We start from the raw sequence: 15,981 nt of genomic DNA, 5'->3' as shown, positions 1-15,981 counted from the left end.
ATTGACAGACTATCTTTAATCTCCAGAAAAAGGAGGAATTTTACTGAAGTTGTCAGGAAACAGTCTTTGAGATTTCTTAAATTCTCAAGAAACTTAAAGTTCTTAAATTCTCAAATTTCTTAAATTCTCAAGGAAAAATCAGATAGATTGAGAATGAAAATGGGAATTATACACTGTCAAAACAAGCTGAATAATGTTAGAGGTTAAAGCTTGGGCGACAGACAGACACGGGACTTATATACCTTGTATGTCCACCCAAATGTGATCCAGGAATGCCTGTTTGCCCATTAGAGAAATGTTGAATGGCACCTCTAGAGATCACTCGATCAACCCCTTGCTTGAAGACTTTCATCACACTAAAGTGTGTCAGGCATGGTTTTGTTTGGTTTTCTTAGAGCATCCTGAGATGTCCAGTCCTTCATGCTGGTCACACAGAGAGGGGTATCATTACCTCCACCCCATGCTGGTATAATGACTTTCCATTAAATCTAAAGCATTACTAGAACATTTCTCTTTTTTTTTTTTTTTTTTTTTTTTGCATTACTAGAACAGCATATAATACTCAGATGAATAAGGAGTGAATCCTGACTTCTAAGAACAGGCTAGGAACAAGCTGGATCTGAACGTACAAACACTGCACAGGAAAATTACACTCTTTTGTCCCCTTATGATTCAACTTATCTTGCAATGTCAGTATCAGAGCTTCAGTATGAAGGATCCAAGTTATCTCCATATAGCCCATCCCTCTAGCCTAGGAATTAGAGAAATCTCTAGGATATAAGAGGTCGATTTGAGTTGTGCCAAACTGATGGACTCATTTGTTAGATTAGTACACTAATAGTTAACCTCTCACATGGAGGCAGAACTTTGAGTCATTTCAAAAAATAGGTATAAGCTTCCTTATAAATTTCCTTAACTTGCAGGAGAACAGTTTGCATCCCACAATAAAAATGTCTGCTTGCAACCCCACAGGCACTGGATAGGAGATAAAGGTCCATCTCTAAGCGCAGTAATGTTAATTTCCTGATTTTGGGCATCATCTCACTCAGTCTACATGGGTTTTTTTAATACGGCTTTCCATGGGCACCATATTCTCCCATAGCACACTGAGGCAAGTTTTGCCATCTTGTCCTTGGGTCCAGGAATGTACTAGAAAGTGACATACCTAGAATTCTAACCATGCCACACCTTAGTATATAGGTTTGTTTTTTTTTTAAATCAGTCTAAATCTATATCCCTTTCCAATGGAGATTTAACAACTTTGGGCATTTTTTTTTTCTTTACAATGAAAAAAAGAAGTCCTTCAGATATGTAAACCACTGCAACTTTAAAATACTTCAGCTAACTGACAGTATTTGTAAAATTGTACATTTTGTGCATGGCAAAGAGAGCAAAGATGCTTATTTTAATAAAAATAAAGCAATGAAAAATAATCACATTAAGTCACATTATGTTTGTTGTAGGCTAAGAATAGAGTCAGGGATGGTTGCTATGGTTCAGTTGATGAGTAGCAATTTATTAAACCGCGGTTATGTGACTTGGATGCCTCAATATCTCAGGGCACAGACACAGAGGCCTTTCAGAAAACTGAATTTAAAACACTAAATCACTTTGTTTTTAAGAACTGCCAAATCAGTGGAAAAAATGTTCAGGAAATCCTAAAGGAAGATGACGATATAAGGTTCCCAGATATTGTTGAACCACATAGTAGGTAATAACATTACACATCCTTTCTAACTCTTGTAATATGTAGATGTAATAAAGTACAGAATATTATTGACATTAAATAAGATATTGCTTTAGTTGAATTATGCAGGTGTGAATGGTGTGGGACTCGAGGAGTTAAAGAGAATCATTCAGCAAACCTGGAGCTGTTCAGCTGAAAATGACTTATACTCCTGGGCACAATATCTTCTGCGAAACTGAACCTGGCACAGTGTAATACAGTAAAATTTTAGTAATAAATTTCTTTCCCTTTTCAAGTTCTCTGCCAGAAATATCAATTCATCAGCCAACAATGAACAAACTACTGCAGAGTTAGAAAAGCAAGAACTTGCCAATCCTGCCATCTACTGGAAAAATCCTTACACTGAGTAATTTACTTTTTCCACTCTAAGACTGGCAGCAGATCTGGCAGTATATGCAGCACTCAGGAAAAGCAGAGTCCCTAGATATCCAGTGGTGGAAAACTTCCTCCCTAACAGTGAGCTTCCTTGATAATGATATCTGCAGAGACAGGAATGCACAGCAGCTGTTTGCAATATATTTGGCTTTCATCAACAAGCCCTATCCCAAAGTCCTCACTGAGTTTTACCCAGTCTCCCACTGATTTTGGTAACAATTTTGCCTGACTAAAGAAAGAATAGAAAATGATCAAGGGCCTCACTTGGCAAATACTCAATTTAAGAACTAAATATACCATTACAAACTGTACATCGGCCATATCAAAGTGCTTTACAAGTCTGGCTTAGAAGGCAAATACTAAAAGTATATTTTTTGTGAAGGTATTTGTCATTCTTTCATAGAGAGGTTCTCGACATAAACATAATCATCATACAACTTAAACTGAAAATCTTCTTTCAGTAAACAAATGTTTTATATAGTTTTTTAAAATCTTGAAAAGCGTCTTCTTTGTAGTTAGTGTATGTATTAATATTGCCTACACAAGAGCTATATTCTTTACTTTATTTCCTTCATTTTCCTTCATTTCCCATTCAGTTTTTCAGACACCAGTAGGGACAGCCCTAATGAAGATCCAGCTGTGAAAAAAAATTCAGTCACTTTTGGTAGCCCAACTTTAAAAACAAGGTAAGAACCATACCTCAGCTACTCAGAGGAAAGAGCAAAGTACAAAATAATATAATGTCTTCACAATCCTCCATCAGTCTATTTAAAAGCAGTATGCTTGAATATAAAAATAAAAAATTTTACAAATTGTAGATTTTCCTCCAACTTCCAAACCAACTGCAGGCTGCCACATAGTTTTACACCAATCTGCTGCATCATCAGTATTAAAAAGGTGGTTTCGTGTTTGGCCTGAAGCTTTTTCCTCTGTGCCTTCCCAGCCTTTTTCCTCTGTGCCTTCCCAGCCTTCTCAGAGAAAGGGATTCTGAAAGAATAAATCAAAACATGTGAAAATAAGAGAAATCAGAGTGTGTCTGTATTGAAGAATTGTAGCATACAGGAGCTAGGCAGAGATTTTTTCATACTTATGATTTTGTCTTTAAAATACTTTTTATCTCCCTCCCACAAATTATTCTATTAAATTAAAATGGCAACAGTTTCAGGCTTAGCAAAGGTTATATGTCATGTTTTCTCAAACTGCTTTGTGAAAATTAGCTTATCAGGTTAACAGAAACTATTAGGGTTTTGAGCCTCTCTGTTTTTTCTAGTGTGTTTATTTCCACATTCTTTTCTCTCACTGAAATATTATGCCAAGTCACTCTACTTCCAGAAGTTATATTCTTATTGTGCTCAACAGTTCTGGCTATCAATGCCCTTAGGAAAATATGGTCATGTTACTGTTTTTCCAACTGCATTAGTAAGAAGAAAGCGGAAGGGTTTATTTTTCCTTTTATTTTCCAAAATAATCCATTTCTAGAGCAGAAAAAAATTGTGGAAAATGTCATCCCCCAAAACCTAATGTTTTAAGTTGCATTTGAGTTTAAGAAAAGCAGAAGAAAAATAGAAGCTAAAATGGAATTTAGAGAGTACCTTCTCCATATACTGTGGGTTTTTATTTGTTGTATTGTTGCTAAGTAAATGAAAATCAATCAAGAATAGTCCCTTATTGGTCTTCTGTGTTTACCTTGTAAATTACATAAAAATAGGGGAGTTTTAAGTTCAGAGTAATTTCTTTGTTTTCCCATTTTGGTTCATGGATTCAGCAACTGAGTACTTAATTAGTAGCACAAAGACAAGGATATTACACTGCTGCAGATGTCAGTCTTACAAACCACCTACTGCTATAGTCAGTAATGAACAGTGAAAATAACTATAATTACAGAGGTATGATATGTAAAAAAGTTTTTCCCTTCAGTTCCCTTTGTCCTTCTGTATTGTAATTTTTTGTCACTGTATTTCTCATCTCTTAATTAGTGCTAAATCTTCAAATAAGGTTAAAGATGCAGGTGGAAATTCTCAGCTTTCTCAGCTGATTAGAACAGCTTCATTGTATTATATCAACTTACACCACCAGAGGATCTGTCAAAAGCAGACATAAGTCAATGATTTGACAGCATAGGTACATGAGTTCAGCTGGGACTGGAGATTCAGCAGCACAAAGGATTTGTGTCTGTCAGGAGATGTCCTAAGTACCACGTGATTGTTTACTTCTGTGTATGTATGAAAAGTTAATTCCCCCACAGTAGGCAAAAATTCTATTGATCTGTTCAGATGTATAGCAGCCTGAAGCAAGCAAACACATGGCATAGTCACATCCATCATTTCCTTGGTAAACTCACTACATTAAGCTTTTCCACTTAGGAATTAAGTCTTTGACTCAGCACTACAATATTCTTAATCCTTTATGAGAGGTCTATAGTTGATAAGCAAGTAGCCTTCCGACACTAAAGAGATGGTGGCTAATCTTAGGAACCTACATAAGATCTTTAAGAAGTCCTGAGATCAATTCTCTGCTAAACTGTGCCATATCTAAAAATGCATCTAAACAATAAAATCCTTTATGGTGAAAAAAGAGGAGACAGAAAAATTAACCTTCTTACTCCCTTGAGTTCACAACCATACTTTCTTATTTCAGGACCCCACCAAGTTCAAGTACATCTATTCCTCTGACTGGAGACAGCCAGGCTGATGCTGACATCCTAGCTTTCATTAAAGCAAGACAGAACATCCTCCAGAAGAAAGGTAAAAACTGCCAAAAAATAGAAAGCCAACCAAAATCTCCAGTGCAGCATTTTGAAGTCAAAATAGCTTTAGTCCACATTACATTGAAACAAGTGAAAACTGATTCTGGCTTCAGTTATATTACATTATGCTCTCATTCATTCTAAACACTTGAGGTTCTTCACATGTATTTCTTAAGTGGCTCAATGTTGCAGTAAAAAACTGTGAAGGCTCTCTGTTTTACTAAGCCACCATCATTGAATGTCTGGGGCATGCATGGCTGTGCAACCTGCGTAGTGTATTATTTTACTCTTAATCAAATGCATTTCAATGCATTTCAATGACTTGATGATCCAATTTTTTTCTGTATAGATTTTCTTTAAACTATGTGTCCTGGTTTTCATCTGGTACAAATTTAGTTACAACAGTTGAAACCAAATAAAGATAACTCAAATGATTGCACTGTACCCCTGTCTCAGGAGGCCAACTGGCCCACTGTGCCTGGAAAAGGGAATATCCTTAACAGGTATTTCACTATGTCATGGTCTAATTAAAATTTCTATGAGTATTTGTCATCAAATCAGGTACCAAGAGCAATAGTAGGAAGGCAATAAAGTTCACTCTAGAGAATAGATAAGTAAAATTGGCAGGAAGCAGAAAGCAATAAATAAACAGTGGCACTGCAAGGTAACCTAAAATTTATTATGACAGAGAAAAATGACATGTGTTTTTTTTTTTCCCCTGAATAATAGTTTTTAGTGGCAGCAACCAACTAGACAGAATATGAGCATGTTAGTGGTTACTGAAGCAATAACTTTCCATCAGCACTTCAGTGCTGACGACAGCATTTTTTAACAAGTTATCTGCACCTGGCAGATGGTGTTAGCACTGTCACAAAGTGGGGCTTTGGTATCACACTGCTTATCAGAAAACTGTCAAGTAAACACACACTGGCTGAAAAAACAGTGTCCCTACGCTCATCCAAAGCAAACACTTAGCACGCTTAGGCTTTGGGATCCCTTTTGTCTTTATTTAGAAAAGCTGTTGTCAGGTTTCTTTTGCAAATGAAATTAAACTGGATTTACAGGCAGCTCATCAGAAGAAGGTTAGAGATAAATGTCTTAAAACAAACATTTTGGACCTTCAGAAGGCCCGCATCTGACTCCATCTGTGACGTAATGCAATTAACAAGAGCACATCTTATCCTATGATCATCTCCTAAATCACACCATATCAAGAATGTCTCTCTCAAATGCCTTTTCCATCCTGATTGTTTTCAGCCAGTGGCTATCACCTGGCATCATCCATCAGTTTCAGAAGGGGGTAGACATTATCAACATTGACAACTGTTTAGACCCCAAGTCATAAAAGGTATTGTTGCAGAACAAAGGACAGTCAACACTTTTAAAATTATTCTGAATTTCAGTCAGACAAGATGAGCTGCCCTAAGTAGATGAAAAAGAAATGGAGTAGCATTTGATCTTCCTGGCAGTGCAGGGCTGGATGACTCAACAAATTGCTAAGTATGAGCAGGAGAATAAAAATGTAAAGAGGCTATAACAGTTCAACAAACATGTAGGGACCTGATGTGTCACAGACAAGAGACAGCTCAGCAGCAAGTTCTGAGAAGGATTTGGAGTCAACCTAGCAGATGAAAAAAAGCATTTCTTCCTTGTGAGGAAAGGCAAAACCTTCCAGATTTAAGGGATGGAGCCGCTGACAGCATGAACCATTGAGCAAATAAAGTTTGTGAATTCTAATTTAGCAAGATAAAGGAGGAGAACTAGAGGGTTTTCTTTTAAGAGAACGGGATGGGGGCTATGATGTCCCCATTCCTGTCCCCACAAAATTTTCAGATGTACAGTAGAGTTAGGTAGAGAGGAAGAATAGAAGAAGAATGTAATCTCACTTCAAACTTTGGGGGAAATACTCTGGGTCATCAGTCAAAAAACTTTTCCTGAAGAAATTTCAAACATATGAAAAATAAACCAAAGAGAATTATTTGCCCAGAGCCATTAAGCTGAGTCAGACACTTTCACACAGAATCTAAGTATGCTGAGTCCCTGTTCAGTGCTCTGTCACTTCCTTACCAAACTCTCTTCAACTGAGATGTTCAACAATCCTTTCTACACTTGCATGCAAATGTATTCGCTCTCTGCATGACCGTTACACACACAGTGCCCTGCAGGAAACATGAGGAAGCAGAGGGTCAGCCAAGCCAAAGTCTGCTGGGCTTAAAAACTGTCAACATCCTCACTGCTCTTTTTGTTATTGATCCTGACCCTTTCAAACTGTTGTATTAGTATCTTAGAAGCAAGCTGAGGGCCCTACTATACATTAGAGGGGAAGGAAAAAAAAATAATAAATGTGTGCAGAAGCCAACAGAGTGGAAAATAAGTTTCATAAATAGAAAGCATGGGAATGCTCAATTTCCTTAGTGACAGTAATGCAGGGGTGGGAATGAGAAGTCTCAGTAAAGATTACCTCAGGGACTGTGGGTTATTACCAAGCAGAATTAAAGCAGGTACATTCACAGAGTCTTGCTGGGATTGTTAGAGCATTGTAATAACTAACACTGGAAAGCTTTTTAGAAAAGGGCTACTCGGCAAACATGCTTTTGATGCCATGTTTAGTGTTGGGGTAGAGAAATGGAAATGCAGAAGAGTAGATGAGTGATTTTTGTGTCTTAAAAGATTTAAATCAAAGGATTTTTTTTCTTTCTTCTGTTTTGTATTTCTAAAGTTTGTTTTAAAACTGACAATGCAACCTGAAATGTAGTCTAATGTATTTCTTTATCTCCTTTCAGGCTTGGGGAACAAATGAAATTCTTATCACAGTCCACTATTTCCTTTTAGAAACAGTGGGAGACCTTTATTCTTTCCCTTCCTCTTCTGTTTAGAAACAGGTACAAGTAAGTACTTCAGATGTACAGGTTTAACCAGTAATGGCATATAAATTGTCTTTGACAGCAAAATCCATTTCTCTGACAATAGATATTTGAGTATTTGCACTCAGTATCTTCACCTTGCATTAAGATTAACAACACTGAAACAACTAATCAGGAGTTTGCCAAACATGTTTGTTTATGAGAATTCATCGTACACTTCTAAATGTTAAAATTATCTAATGTATTAATGCTCTTATACATCTTTAATCTAGGAAAGGCTTATTACTACTGTAATAGTTTTTATAATTTTTTTTGCATTGATTCACATAAGGCTTTGTTAATTATACCTATTGAACATCAAGAGATATCCATTTAATAACAGTAGTTATCTGGGTTATAAAATTCCATTAAATGTCATTTGAGATTTTTTCCCCCTCAAGGAATAACAATTTTCATATCAGATTATTAGAATACTGAGCATTGTAATATAAAACCAAATGTATTTTGGAAAGTAATTCTAGAGCTCAAAATTTCCCAGCTGTTTTCTTTTTATTTGAATGGACTAAATGCTGTGCAGAATGGATTAAATGTTGTGCTAAATGCACACCATCCCAGAATATACAGATTTCAGAAGAAACAGCTACACTAAATAAGCTTTAAACGAAACAAAGCCAATACTTCTGAAACACCAATGAGATGTGAAAATTTAAATGCCTTTTTATCTTATATGCAATGTAATTTCACTATTGACTTGGTACTATTCTATTGCATAATATCTAGTTATGAAACAATTTGTTTTACACATCAAATTAAAATCAAAAATGCAATGCAAAGTACAGTCTATTTCTCTGAGATTTACATACTGCTATATTGAAGCTGTCACTTTTCATGCTAGTGATAAAGTCATGTATTTAGAAGCGTATGGGTTGGTCACATAAAAATAAAACAATATATTGGCAGAAGTCACATATTCTCAAGGATGTGTATTTCTTTATATACGTAATGATACTTCTTTGTCAAATTCATAATTATACAGAAGTACATGGTGAATTGCTATGTTTAAACCTACAGAAGATACGTTTGTCAAATTCACAATTAATATGCAATCAATTAAAAAATATTAAAGTTGTACCTTTTTTTGCGTTTTAATTTTCTGTAAAAGTCAACACAGATACCATATAAATTGGTAAGCTTTAGCAGAATTTAGTATGTGCAAACTGAGATAAAAGTCAGATCTACTCTTGCTTTGAGAAGAGTTCAAGGATTTGGTCAGAATTTGAAAAATCCACAGACCTTCTCTCTTTTACATGTCTGCTTTGTTGGAGATGATATTAAAATGTCCTTCTTCCAGAATTTTTATGTCTGTCATTATTTTTCTTCTACTCTTTTACATATAAACACTGTATTAAATATACTCTGTATTATTCTTCATACAGCTTTGTTGAGGAGAGCAGGGCCACATTCCTGCTTCCATTCAACACTGCTAGCTGGAGAAGAGCCACAGGTTCCAAAATGTTGCTGGGTCAAGCAACCACCTTTTTTTGTTTCCAGTGAACTACCCATTGTGGTGAATTTATTTGAAAGTGGCTGAAAGGGAATCACTGGTCCAACATCTCCTTCCTTTTGGCATTGAAGCATTTCCAATAGCTTTAAGCAGCTGGTTAAAAGAAGGATCTCTGTGCGATCTTCATATGAGTTATGTGATGCTGCTACTACTTGATGATTCAGTGTTCTGTTCTCAGTTTCCCACACATCTCACTCACAGAGAGAAAAGAATTCCTTACTCTTCTGTTCCTAAATTCTCTAGCCTTTTTTAACGCTGTTATAAATTTGGTGTGAAATTCAATCACTGTCAACAAAGTAGTACCTGACTGGAAAAATGGTCTAAAATTAAGATTATACCAGGCACTTAAGATCTTTGACAAAAGTGCATCCAGTAATAAAAAATTTAAATATATAAAACCATACAAAAAAATTAAAAGTCTTTCTTGCAGAAAGAAAAATTTTCAAAATTTTCATAAGATCATGTGGAAAAAAAAGATTTCTTATTTAGTAAATAACAGTCTTAAGACATAAAACATTGTCTTTTTTAAAAAAACTGTTCCTCTCTTCAAAAATTGCATCTTCCATTCACAGGAAAATTCAGGTTGGAAATTATCTCAACAGGTCTTTAATCCTACCATTTCCTCCAAAAAACATGAGCTACAAGATCAAACCAAGCTGCTGAGGGCTTTGTTCAATATGGTCTTGAAAACCTCCAAAAAAGGAGACCACATGACTTTTCTAAGCAATTCATTCCAATGTTTGACTGTCATCGTGACAAAAAGGTTTTCCCTTATGTCCAGGCTGAACTTTTCTTTTTGTCATTATCTCTCTTCCTCTCACAAGCCACACTGTCAAAAGCCTGGCTCCAGCTTTTGATCGCCTTTTCTCGGGTGCTGTAGGGCTTCTGGATCTCTTCTCTAAGTCTATGTGGCTTTCTGAAAGCATTTATTGCTTCAAGAAATTTTTGTTGGCCACAAAAACAAAAGTGAACAAGCAAATTTTGGCGACAAGCAAAATTCCTTCTTTTAATAATCTCTCTTCATATAAATTCAAGATTAATTTGAAATAACCCAAACATTTGCTACATTGAAAAAACAACCAGAGGCCCACATTTATCTTGGTCTTGAATCCTCTCTAGACCATCTGTAAAACAGCATTGCTAAGCATGGCATTCCTCATCCACATCACACTTCAGTCAATTCACATATCTAGTTGGGTTTGCTTCAATGTTCATATGGTAAATAGAATTTATTTATTATCTGCAACCAGAATAAATCCAAATTGGTTTTTTTTTTTCTTTTTTTGGTGGAGATTTCTTGAGGAAGCAGCTCTAGAGTGCTAGATTCCATACAGATATTTCTGGGATTAATTGATGCCAGGCATTGTGGATCATCTCATCTTTTATTTCAACACATTTCCAATATTCTATATAGTTAATTTCAGAAGAAGATGCATGTCCTCTGCTGTGTTACAGGACTGTAGCTTCTGGGAGGGTCAGGATATTACCCAGATTATAAAAAAGGCCAAGGGTCTGTTCTCATTCTTGTTGAATCTGCCAGGGTTCTGTACACAGTCTGGACCTGCATAAGTGAAACCCATGAGCTAACCAGGTTTTGGCTTGGGCATTTCACTACTTCCTGGCCACTGCAGCTTTCCAGAGAGCTCCAAGAAGAAAATGGCATAACCTTATGTTGAGTTTCTCTTTCTTGGAAGATGGACATGCCCTAACTCAATCTCCCTCTGTCACTCCTGTGTTTTTTAAAGAAAGAAGCTTTGAGGAGGAGTAATGAGGTTCACATGTGTAACAGTGTAAGTATATAATGCAATGTAACCTTACCTGATTTCATCAATCACAGGATGCAAGTATTTTATGCATTAGTATAAACTGAGAGCACTTCAACATAATAAAATGTTAAGATTTTATAAATACTGCTGCAAACATGCAGCTAGTGAATATGGATGCCAAGAAGATGAACACCTGAAAATGCCTTGTTACATATAGGATATTTGGTAGCTCTATATAGGATGTGTTTGTCTTTCCAAAGTCAATTTTTAATAACCACAACAATCAAACTGCTGGCTTTATGTTATTTCATATGAATCACTTTTATTGTTGCTTTAATCAATGTTAAACAATCTTTTACTAAATTTTTTCTTAATATTTTCACTTTCTGTATTGTTTGCTTTGAAACCCCATCTATAAGACAAGCAAAGTAACTGTCATGCCTGAAGAAATTCCATGGTTCACTCATTCATACTTAATATGGTTCTAAAATAATTTCCTTAATTCTTCTCTGCAGTGCAGATTTTAAAAGTCATTCAAGGAGTAAACCTAATTAAAATAATTCAGTATTTCCTTGTAGAAAGTGTTCTGGCTGAATGCTTAGCATGCGAAAGAATGAATCCCTGGATCTTTGCATCCACTTTCAACTAGTCAACTAGTTCTGTACAGAGACATTTCTACCAGAAAAACTAGTCCAAAAATCATTCTCTATCAGAAGCTTGATAATAACAGGATCAGTCAAGATATCTTTCAACTTCTTTTATTACTTAATTTAGAAACAGCTTATTTGTGTTGATGTAAATTATACTTCTGATCACAGTGGTATTTTTTCTGGCTTTTGAAAACCAGTGAGGAAAGTGAGCAAAGTCACTTCTCTTTTTGGCCTATCTTTTATTTCACATCTATCCATGTTCAAGATTTGTTAGGGGCTGTAAGAACAATAGGTCAAGCATTTAGAGAACACTGAATCCTTTGATTTGCTCCAAGTAATACATGAAAAGTGATTATTATGTATATTGTAAACCAGGATGTCATTTTGGTATCTGTCCTTTCCAGAATGGCTCAGATTTTCTATGGGAAAAGCTGGATCCTATTGGGTCAGTCACACTGAGGCAGAAAGGCAAGTGAAGGAATAATCAAGGAGATCATGCCCAGTCCTGGATTTAAAACATGTTTCGTGAGAAGTCATTCCCTAGTTTTGAGACCAGATGCACTCTTACATTCCACATTGGCAGGGAGTGCTGGAAAAGCAGGACCTTGGAAGAACAGTCTACTTCCACGTTCAGCTACTATTAAAGTTCTTGCATTCTGCATTTTTTATTCCTAAAGTTTGTGAACTCCGGTTTTGTTTATTTTGTAATCAGAAGAGCATTAAAAAAGCAACAAGAGAAGTTAAGAATAGAGAGTGGGCTTTGTCATCCTGTCATAAAAAGCTATTTGCTAGTATTGTTATTTCAGCACATTGTATATGATGCCTTTTTACCTGGAAGCCAAATTTAATTTCTGATGTGGTAAGCCATGCTGAACTCCCTCTTCCAGATTCAGAACTCACACCAAAACCATAAATCTTCAGTTTACTTCAAAATGTATATGTTGGGCTTTCTTTTTTCCTGTGGCAAGGCATGATTTCTGGGCTGCTGCACAGATTCTGGCTTTATTTGGTTCCTGTATTGCAGCCTGACACTAGAGGGGGAAAGAACCAAACTGGTAGGAAGTACTGTATTATAGAAATAAGCATACTTTGAGGATCTTAGTGATTCAATTTGTAAAACCTTAGAAAATTAAGATCCCAAAAAGTAAGTCTGAGCGGACATTTTTTCTTAAGGCATAATTTATACTGCCAACTTTGTCAGCTGGCATGCTTTGTTGATCTGAACTGAAAGAACAGAAGGAGACAAAAAAATCTGATTATGTGCTGTATTTGTTCATTTATATCTTATAGTTTCATACCCTTAATTGTGAAAGGTACTTCAACTGAGAAAATTTGTCGCAGCACAGCTGTGCACAATTCCATGGTTTGCATCCATTCCAGAAAACCAGTAGGCTGGCATTGTCTTGCCTGGTAGGCATGGATCCTATCAACAACAACACAACGAACACCTGGATCTCCCACCAGAGGCAGCCCTGCTAGTGCAATACCCTAGGCTTGTCTACCCATCGTTGCACTGGGAATGGAATAAAAAGCTGTACCTTTTAGTTATGGAAGTTGGACACAAGAGTGATGGTCTTGTTGGATACTGTGTAAGTAGATGTCATCCTTAGCACCGAACAAGAGAAGGCTTTCCATCAGTGATAATAAGCTGGACATCTCAGCTGATTCAGATCAGTTTGCTTCATAATGTTGTTGCAGTGCTCAGTAATATCACTGCTACTATAACTTCCATCTCTCAAATGTTTTGCTTTTTCAGCTGAAAAGAAACGCCAGACCACCAGGGCTCTGAGTCCTTACACATTGCACTTCCCTATTGAAATATTTCTGTTCCCCTACTCACACTGACAGAGCAGTCCCAGACAAAGACCAGAATGGTCTCCTGGGAATTATCCACAATAGTTTTCACTTTTCAGAGTGGTTAAGTGGCCTTCTGTTGATGGTCAGCCATCCTCCTCTGGAGGATGGCTGGCCTCAGGTTATGAGCACAGTGCAAATGACAAGTCCAGGGATACTCTCAGATACAGATATGAATGAAATAATTTTTTCAGTCTTTTTCTATGAGTACTACCTCTTGTTTGAAGATAGGAGTAAAACCATGTGAATGCTAAGCAAAGTAGGGATATCTATATCCAGGACATTTTAACTGTAAGGGAGTATAATAACAAAATTGCAGCCCTAGCCACCTGGCCATCTTCGTGTGTGTGTGCGTCTGTGTGTGTGTGTGTGTGTGTCTGTGTTTGTTTTCTTTCAGAAGCAGTGTGACAGATGACACTTGCCATAAAGCTCTTCCTACAGAAAAAAATGCAAGCCCAGCTCATTTCCAGTGCATGATAATTATTAAGGCTCCCATGAGTGAAACGGATACTTTTTTAGCTAATGATTAACTATAAGCCCTCCTTCCCCCTTAAGTATTTGGATTAAAAGGGCAATAAAGAGACTGAGGGCAGTAGCCATGAGTGGTTTATTCTCTAACTCTGTGGACTAAAGGGTGGAGTCATCTGACAGGGTTCAGGAGCAGTAGGCGAGGCAGTGTGGGGATTGATTTTATTAGGACTAGAAAAGAAAGAGTTTTTTTGTGTGACCAAGTTGAATTCAGTATGTTCATAAGCTTCATCATGCTGGTTTTACTGGTGCCAGCAATGTTGGTATGGTACAGGCAGCAGCTATTGACTTTTCCATTTATTCAGCTCCATACTTTTCTTTCTTGGGAATCTGCTGGAATTAGAGAGTTTAGAGCATTTTGTTGTAGAGAAGTCTAGTGTTTAGAATAAGGCTTTACTTATCAAGATTTTAAGAGTCTATCTGTGGCTCTGTATTCAGATGACCTGGGGTAAGTCATATAAACACAGTTTTGATTCAGCTTTCCAGACTGGAAACTAATACCAGCCTCAGAGGGCTTTATTAATTTGATTGAGATCTTTGGATAAAAGCTAATAGAAGAAAGACACTATGATTCCCAGTCCTATTAAGCTATAAATGTTCACCCTTTATTTTGGATAGAGAACAGATATGGAGGGATAAAATTTCTCTGTAAGTCTCATTTTGTAAGGCCTGATACCCTGATGTTTTAGTGAAAAACTCTCCAGAGCAGTAGCTGGGAACATGGGTGTGTGATACCAGGTGTTTTGGGTAGGTCACCTCTTGGAACACTAACCTATGAAGTACTGAGCAGGGACTGGCAAGGGCAGATCAGCAGCATGCCCCTCCTCACCATGCACAGCCGACAGATCAGCTGGACTCCACTGCTGGTACTGGGGTACCTCTTTTACCTCCTCCTGGGTGCTATGGTGTTCCAGCTGCTGGAGAAGCAGGCAGAAACACATTTTCGGGACCAGTTCCAGCTGGAAAAGCTTAAGTTCCTGCAGAATTACACATGCTTGGACAGACAAGCCCTGGAGCAGTTTGTACAGGTAAGAGGAAAGGGTTCCCATTATTTTGGCTCAAGCATTATTTTCATTAGAAGAAATTATACTATCAGGGCCAAGTAGACTAGCATGATATAAACCAATCAGCTGTCCATGTTATTAAATATCTAACTTTATAAATAACTCAAGCCCATTCATATACTTCTTTATCTTGATCTACGGAACTTGTTTTTTTCCACAGTCATGAACTCCCAAAATATAAGTGCATCTAGTGATGCACTTGTGCTAGATTGCAATAATTTCAACTTCATGGTTTTTATCTCCCTCATTACATATTACCGGGAATTATGCATGGGAACAAAAAATAAGAGTCAAACCTAAAGAAGTAGGTTGCCCTTCCAAGGTTCTCCAGTCCAAACCTGTGCAAATTCTGCCCTTTCATACTAAAAACAACAGTGCACAGGCAACAACTGACAGAACCAGAGGACACAGTCTTAAGCTGCGCCAAGGGAAACATAGATTGGATATTAGGAAAAAGTTTTTTATGGAAATGTTGATAAAGTATTGGAATGGTTTGCCCGGGGATGTGGTGGAGTCACCATGCCTGGATGTGTTTAAAAAAAGACTGGATGTGGCACTCGGTGCCATGGTCTAGTTGAGGTGTTAGGGCTGGGTTGGACTCAATTATCTTGGACATCTCTTCCAACCTTGTGATTCTGATAAATTGTCTACTACCTCTGAAGGCAGTCCTGCACTTCCAGGCCTAAATAAAAGATAAAGTCAACCATCACAAACTGTATTATCTATGACTTATAAGAAGAGATAAAGTGCTTTTGTTCAATATGGGTTGTCAGTTAATGACAACTTTAATTACATTTTAATCTTTTCCTCAAAACAGGCTGGA

General features: G+C 36.9%; 2 protein-coding genes across 9 annotated transcripts in view; both read left to right on the top strand.

The window, feature by feature from the left end:
- Window positions 1–9,040, top strand: part of KIF6 (kinesin family member 6) — a 154,855-nt gene extending 145,815 nt beyond the window's left edge. For 4 of the 6 annotated variants that reach the window (XM_038132387.1, XM_038132383.1, XM_038132382.1 and 1 more), the window contains 3 exons: window positions 2,719–2,808; window positions 4,760–4,866; window positions 7,652–9,040. In XM_038132387.1, coding sequence (XP_037988315.1) covers window positions 2,719–2,808; window positions 4,760–4,866; window positions 7,652–7,668 — 214 coding nt within the window. In that variant the 3' untranslated portion in view covers window positions 7,669–9,040. The remainder of the gene's footprint in view (window positions 1–2,718; window positions 2,809–4,759; window positions 4,867–7,651) is intronic. The other 2 variants (XM_038132385.1, XM_038132384.1) reach the window with 1 other exon arrangement.
- Window positions 9,041–13,866: 4,826 nt separating this feature from the next.
- Window positions 13,867–15,981, top strand: part of LOC119699779 (potassium channel subfamily K member 16-like) — a 27,206-nt gene continuing 25,091 nt past the window's right edge. For 2 of the 3 annotated variants that reach the window (XM_038133730.1, XM_038133731.1), the window contains exon 1: window positions 13,867–15,122. In XM_038133730.1, coding sequence (XP_037989658.1) covers window positions 14,910–15,122 — 213 coding nt within the window. In that variant the 5' untranslated portion in view covers window positions 13,867–14,909. The remainder of the gene's footprint in view (window positions 15,123–15,981) is intronic. The other variant, XM_038133729.1, reaches the window with a different exon arrangement.

The sequence above is a fragment of the Motacilla alba genome, chromosome 3, assembly GCF_015832195.1.
Source record: "Motacilla alba alba isolate MOTALB_02 chromosome 3, Motacilla_alba_V1.0_pri, whole genome shotgun sequence".
In the NCBI taxonomy this organism is placed as follows: Eukaryota; Metazoa; Chordata; class Aves; order Passeriformes; family Motacillidae; genus Motacilla; species Motacilla alba.
This window is presented reverse-complemented; position numbering and strand designations above follow the sequence as displayed.